Raw genomic sequence first — 7,753 nt, forward strand, 5'->3', positions numbered from 1 at the left:
AGATATAAGTGAAGGTGTGGAAATCCTGATGGATAAGCAGAAGAAAAATGCTTATCACCTGGGAAAAAGGCAGTGCAAACCCCACAAAACTAAATGCATTTAGACTTAAGAAACATGTCTATTGAAGACAGTGCAGAGAATAAGAATGAATTTAATATTGAGTGCAAGTGCTTTTGGGGAAGTATACTGTAGATGGAATGTGTCACCCTTCTTTTGGAGAGATATTTTTGCATAATGATTATACTGTGCACAAGTACAGTTCGTGTTTCACACATCTTACATGAGAGATAGCTGAAGGTTTGTGATGTGCAAATTCTCTGAGGCAGATATGCCAGGAATAACTAATGTGTGAAGATGGGTAAGTCTTTCGTTTTAGAATTGTTCTTTCTATTGATAATTATAATTAATATGTCCAGTAGCAATATCAGAGACTTAAAAACACTTCTAAAAGGCAGAGGACATGTGTCAACATTGGTTAAACAAATAAAGCAAAGAAAAAAAAGGGCTGTGCTTTTACACCTGACTTGTCAATACCAATAGTAGGTGGGTGTTTGAAAGCAGTTGAGCAATTTGAAGTTTTTGTAATGGAACAAAAATTTTATAAATAAAAAGACAGACTACCACCAAATCTTAAGATTCTGAGAGGTGTAGAATAAAAATGTTTTCTTCTGAAATTAAGAAATTAAAACTTAAGAAAAATTAATATTAAATTATATTTTCATGCCAAACTCCCGGACATCCATTGATTAAGAAATTGAATTTTGAATGCAGTTCTGTAATAATAATAATAAAAATGGCTTGAAACATTTGTAAATGCCATTACTGATCTTTATTTTCTATTTGAAATCATGAATGATGAAATAATAATATAAAAAGAATAATGCTGTTTAAATTGGTACCCTCAGATGAAATTACATTAACATGGAATTACTTTTGAGCCCCATTACATTTACCAGAAACTTAAAAAATATTATTTATATGGGTTTGGACAATAAGTATATAGCTTTCCCAGTAAGACCAGCTCCTCCAGTAATCCATGTATCAGGAATCTCCTGAAATTAGCAAACTTTAAAAATTCTTTAGCAAAGGAAAGAAAACACTATCACATGTGATGAAGGTTAACTTGTTTCATAAAAGTAGCCTGATGCCACATAAAAGAGTGGAAAGATGTGAGCTAGTTTCAAAATAGTTAAGAGAAAGAAACTTAGCTGCCAGAGGCATTGCAAACATAGCAATATTTCAAAAACTACACTACTTAAACCTAAAATTACAATTCTATTTTTAAAACTTTTATATAAGGATAAAAAAAGTTTTTTTTATCAGTAAATGTCACAAAAAAACCTACACAAACCAACATACTTGTTAGACTTAATAAACAAACAACAAACTCTCAAAATCACACTGAGAATATTAATTTCAAATACTGGTACAAAAATATATTTCTACCTTTCATCATTCCATCATAATATTACCCCTTTCCCATATGTACAGGTAAAAGTTTCCCTGAACTTACATCTACTGATTTATTCTCTATTTACCCACTACAGATGTGCAGTTGGGATTCACAATCCCACTAGGTAAGAGATGGAAGTCGTACTCTTTCTCTCCAACAACAACGGTGTGGCCAGCATTGTTTCCTCCCTAGAACAGAAAATGATTAAACACTTAAGACTAACAGAACATGGCATTGTAACTAAACTTGCTTTGTGTGTGTGAACTGGGATGGGAGGGAGAGTAACTGAAGTAACACTCTTGATAGCTAACATACATCAGCAGCCATGCTGGCTACTGAATTTAAAACTCAATAGCAAAATTAAAACCATGGATAAAGTGCATCTCACCCTGTTGTAAAATTATTCTGATTCTTAGCTTTCACACAGATCCTGTATGAAAATATTTTCCATTTTGTGTCATATTTTATCTGTGGATATGTATTTCACACCCTTCATTTTGAATACAATGACTGGTTTTACAGATTTTCTTGGCAATAATTTCTACACACAAATTCAGTATTTGAGAATCTTGTTGGCTTTCTTTTAAAAATGAGAAATAATAATTACAAGCTAGTTGTGGGTATGATATTTACTCAAACTGTTGAAAATGATACAAATTTTGTTTTAAGCTATGTGTTCCCTCACAATTGTTTAATTTTAAACAGTTAATCATATTTGTTATACAGGAATGTGGTATGCAGATGTGTGCATGCATGTCTTTAGTTGGTAAAAGATTCCAAATTGAGGTTCCTGAAGAACTTAACATTTTATTATTTAACATTGGTCAAAGAATGTAGCTCAGCTCAGTTACTTAGATGTTGATTAGATGAAATATTTCATTTTGAAGTCAGTAAAACATCAGTGTGAAATTTTAAACACAGAATACCACTAAATAGGCTACAAAAGGTACAAAAAATATGCTTTCACAAGAATATTGATATTTGTGAGCACTATCAGAAAGGAAATTCAACATACTTGAGATTACCACAGGAATATTATTTGGTCTGACTTGTCAGGGTGATTTACCAGTCAAATTAAATTCTTTTCACATTGTAGGTGAAGGGTGATCCATGTTTTTGAAAGATCAATGATAACTGCAAAACTTTTGTGGAACTTAAGAGGGATTTTGGGAAGTTTCACACAAGAAAGGGGAGTTCATGTAAATTTGGCTTCCTGCCAAATAAGCAAAAGTAAGTTGATAAACAATTCATAGATGTTGGTGTAGACCTTAGCTAAACCATTTTTAGGATTTTCAATTGTACTATATATGGAGTATTTAACTGTTATGTAAAGCAGAATAAATGATGAGCTACTTAAGCCTTGCAATGAATAGTATACTACACAGGATCTGAAAAGGATAACTTACAGATCAAATTATATATTGTACCACACAACAACTTGAGGACATTAAACTAAATACCGTACTGCATAGGCAGCACTTACAAAGGCAGCAGTTTATGTGCCAAACTAAATAATGTACTGTATAGAATTTTAGGATAAGAGCATCTTCTGGGTCTCAAAGCTGAGAATATATATATTTTTAACTTAATAAACATTCAGAATACAATAAAGTAACTTTACCACTAGAAATCCTTTCTTTGTAAATATTAAGATGCAATTACATACACCAGAAACCATTTCATTATAATCATTACATAGTGTATCCACAACATCAGAAACCTTTTCATAACAACAAGAATGCAACAGTGTATCCAAAGCAAAAGAAACCCTTTTATTATAATTATTAGGATACAATAATGTGTCTATACAACCAAAAACATTTTCACTATAATTAAGATGCAATAATGTATTATAAAATCTTATAATTATTAGCTTTGTTCAAATGTTCTACATATAACTACTAATTTTAGATAAAACCTAAGGTCAATGACAATTTTTAATTTATCACACAGTTATCATATGAAATATAAACTTCATATTGTAAGGCTTAACATTTCTGATGTCAGCAGCAAACAGAGCAAAACTTGGCAAAATTGCATGTGACCACACCCAGGTGGCACACTGCCCAGATAGCAGGTGCTAACAATATTTTTATATTGTTAAAAAGTTCTTGAAGCTAACTCAAAAAATACTTTTAGCAACATGTCTTCTGACATTCTTTATTGTGAGGCTTCAAACAAAGATGAAAAGAAACTATCACAAGAATAGTAAACTCTTTCTTGCCAATGCTGCATACATTGCCAAAACTGTTCAGACATCTGGCTTCTCTTACAAAAGTTGATTTGGAGCATAGCACCACTTTCCCAATTAATTTTTTACATCTGGTTCTTAGGTGGCTTAGAACACAAAGTGAGTTATGTTTCATTCCTAATTAAACTTCATTTATCTTTAAACTCCTCTGTACTGATACTTTATCAAAGTTGTTAGAACTTTTAAAAATTTCAGTTTTAGATTTCCAGTGTTATTTTCCTTGAGTCTGTGTGTACTATTGTGACACAAACAGATTAATTTGTCAGATAAACAGCAAAGAACCAAAAACTATATCAACTTTAACATCTCTAATTGCATCTCCTTGTTGCCATAAAAATCTTTAAACATACAGGTAATTCAGTCAATCACCTTGCTCTAAGCATTAATTACAATACAAATAATAAATAGACTACTTCAAGTTGGATCTGTAATAACTTCAACACATACAAAAATAGTCTATTATTTGTATTGTAATAATAATGTATCACAGCAGGCTAGCATGTTGTATTATTTGGCAAAAGGCCTTGTACAAGGTAAATGTAGAGTGGTTGACATAACATACTTTTTGCTTCTACTCTTAAGTTCTTACGGACTACAAACGTAAAATAATTGAAATTAGGATCCAGATGAGTAATGCTATAAAAACAGTTAGTCAAAATAACTGTTAATGATTATTACTGTGTTTTTATTATTCCATCTCTCCCTCTCCAATTACTCAAAATATTGGCACTGTGGTTTCTAATTATCATTTCTTACTAATTCAAAGTTCAACTTATTTTGTGTCACAAACATGATAAACTAAAACAAAAAGGGAGATATTATTATTCCAGCTATATATATCTGATATGATTGTGAAAATAATCAATTAGTTGAACAAAATAAACAAATGAACCTGATAATTCACTACTTACATGATTTTACTACTAGCTCAGCTATATATCTGAAAGTTATAGATTTTACATGCCTTTAATTTGGTATTGTCAATGCTTTCTGAAGATCCAATTATACATTTGTATATATTATATATAAACAGTAACCTTTTGATTATCAAAAGAGCAGCGAGACAAATTTTTTGCCTAATAAAACTATATTTACCATACAATAAAATTTTAAACTGTTATATGAATTTGCAAAATATCTTTTGTCAAACTTTGAAAGATTCTTCCTACCACTGATGTACAACTAATTAGCTCATAATTACATGTACTTGGACATTTTTTCATCTCCCTTAAAAACTCAAGTAACATTAGTCAACTTTCATTTTCATTCCTTTGGTTCCCACTCACTAGTTACTGACTTCCTTAAATATTCATCAGAGACCCTAATCTAACCATTCCATTTCTCTTACCCTTAATATATTTGAATAAATCTTTAATGTAATTTTTAATCTTTACATATTTAGCCAACCTAGCCCAACCTTGTTTCATCAACTCTTTTACTGTTTTCTCAACTTAAATATTATTTGGATTAGGTATGGTTTTCAAGTTACAGTCACATAATGATAATTTCTTTTATTAATTTACACAGATTTCTTACTGAATAAGGAAAATATTTCCAAAGTTCTGTACATCCAATGAAAAATAAGTTAATTACAGTACCGAGTTCATAAATAATATAAAGGTAAACTGAAATTTAGACATTTCTTTTTACTAAAGTCTTTTTGCAGGTTTAATTTGATATTATAAAAATAAGATTAATGACTTAGAGAAAATTCCAGAAACTGATTTGTTAGACTAAGTATTTTTAATGTTCCCACAAATAGCAAGCAACAATTTTAATGGTGAAGTGATGTATCACTAAAATTTACAAAATGTGTAAATGATTATGGCCGAATTCTGAAAAGTCAGTCATTTCTTACATCAATGTTTGACCTTTTTTTCTTCATAACTAAATTTTGAAGGAGTCCAGTGATATGCCCAAAACTTAACAATAACCAGAGCTCATGTTAGTTCCATTAAACAGTATCAGTGTTGGTAAATATCACTTATCAATATTGTGTGTTTGTGTGTTTTCTTATAGCAAAGCCACATTGGGTTATCTGCTGAGCCCACAGAGGGGAATCAAACCCCTGATTTTAGCATTATAAATTTGGAGACATACTGCTGTACTAGCGGAGGGCACCTTACCAATATTAACCTTACTACTACAGCAATAGTAATAAAGCTAATTGTAATATTGACTATAATATTTCAATTTCCTTTCAGTGCTTGTTTCATATATTTATTCTTATGTTACTTGTATTGTTTTCTTTCTTTAGTTTTGTTCTATTAGTATTATCTCTATGTATCTACTGAAAACAAAGTATCACAATTATATACGTCTTAAATATAATTACACACCATTTGTAACTTTCAATTCCACTAACACAATAATTCAGTACAGACAGTAAAATATGGTTAAACCATGAAAATCGAACCAAGTAATGCTGAAAGTCATAGCAATAAACAACAGGATCAACTTTAAATAATTAAAAATTTAGTTTTTACCTGACAACGACACACAATATCTGCGTTAAAAGCAAGTAAATCAACAACTTTTCCTTTGCCTTCGTCACCCCATTGTGCGCCTAATATTACTGTTACCGGTTTAAATTCTGTTTTGCGTCGTTTCATGATAGGATCAGCATGCATTTCTCCGTTTATCTCACCGTTCTGGACAGTAGCCATCTTCTTCTGTACCGCGCTAACGCAAAGAAAGATACTTAATCCTGTGACCAGATCTAAATCAAAATAGCTTCAAACATAAGGCACCAGATGCCACTGAGTTCTAGCTTTTAACCAAAAGTCCCGAATAAATAAAGGCCAAGTTTAAATAAAACACGACGAAAATTATAAAAACATATTTAAAAGTATTCATCTTTATAATAAATTCATAATAAAGAACTAATATTTGACTTACATACTTATATTATAACATAACTTAATGTTTAAGGGCAACAATGAACGTATCGGTACATTTCGGGTGTTTCATTCTCTAAACTAAACTATTAAATAAATAAACAATTTTTTATGCCAGCCCTTATCATTCATATAGTTATCAAGCTTTATCTTGAACTCGCTTAAATTTATTGCCTTCACAACGTCTGAAGGCAACCTATTCTAGAGGCTAATAACTCTGATAGTAAAATAAAACTATCTCAGCTGAAGACGGGCCTGGCATGGCCAAGCGCGTTAAGGCGTGCGACTCGTAATCTGAGGGTCGCGGGTTCGCATCCCCGTCGCGCCAAACATGCTCGCCCTCCAAGCCGTGGGGGCGTTATAATGTTACGGTCAATTCGTTGGTAAAAGAGTAGCCCAAGAGTTGGCGGAGGGTGGTAATGACTAGCTGCCTTCCCTGCTAAATTAGGGACAGCTAGAACAGATAGCCCTCGAGTAGTTTTTTTGCGAAATTCCAAAACAAACAAACAAACAAATAGCTGAAGATTTTTCCGCATTCTCTTATTATTCTCGCAGTTAAGTATGAAAAAAGATGCACCTATACTTTTAATTCCCTTTACAACGTTAAGCATCTTAATGAGATTTATTACATTTAAAACACACCTGCCAGTTTGTTAGCCCTGCTCACTAAACGTTCTAAATCCTTTTATAAAGCAGAATTCTCTTCATAGCCAATAGTTGCAACACCCAAGCATTATCAAATTTAAGTAATTTATAAATATAAAATAACTATGTTTTTAATTTACCTAATATTAAACAACAAAAGAACGTCATAACCGCCAGTAATAACAATTATCTAAGCATGCACCAGATAACACTCTTAGTAACAATATTGAGGTGAATTTTGAAAGGCTCGTTTCTTTGTTTTTTGAATTTCATGCAAAGGTACACGAGGGTTATCTGCACTAGCTGTCCTTAATTTAGCAGTGTAAGACTAGAAGGAAGGCAGCTAATCATTACCACCCATCGCCAACTGTTGAACTATTCTTTACCAATGAATAATGTGATTGACTGTCACATCATAATGCTCCAACGGTTGAAAGGGCGAACATGCTTGGTGTGACGAGGATTCGATCTGGCGATCCTCAAATTGTGAGTTAAGCGCCTTAACTA

The 7,753-nt window shown here is 31.8% G+C and overlaps 1 protein-coding gene across 2 annotated transcripts in view; it reads right to left on the reverse strand.

Moving 5' to 3' along the window:
- Positions 1–6,436, reverse strand: part of Adss (adenylosuccinate synthetase) — a 64,911-nt gene extending 58,475 nt beyond the window's left edge. For both annotated transcript variants that reach the window (XM_076464557.1, XM_076464558.1), the window contains exons 1-2: positions 6,191–6,436; positions 1,539–1,641 (exon numbers count right to left, since the gene is read on the reverse strand). In XM_076464557.1, the coding sequence (XP_076320672.1) occupies positions 1,539–1,641; positions 6,191–6,370 (283 nt within the window). In that variant the 5' untranslated portion in view covers positions 6,371–6,436. The remainder of the gene's footprint in view (positions 1–1,538; positions 1,642–6,190) is intronic.
- Between the last annotated feature and the right edge of the window lie 1,317 nt (positions 6,437–7,753).

Source organism: Tachypleus tridentatus, chromosome 10, assembly GCF_004210375.1.
Source record: "Tachypleus tridentatus isolate NWPU-2018 chromosome 10, ASM421037v1, whole genome shotgun sequence".
NCBI classification, from domain to species: domain Eukaryota; kingdom Metazoa; phylum Arthropoda; class Merostomata; order Xiphosura; family Limulidae; genus Tachypleus; species Tachypleus tridentatus.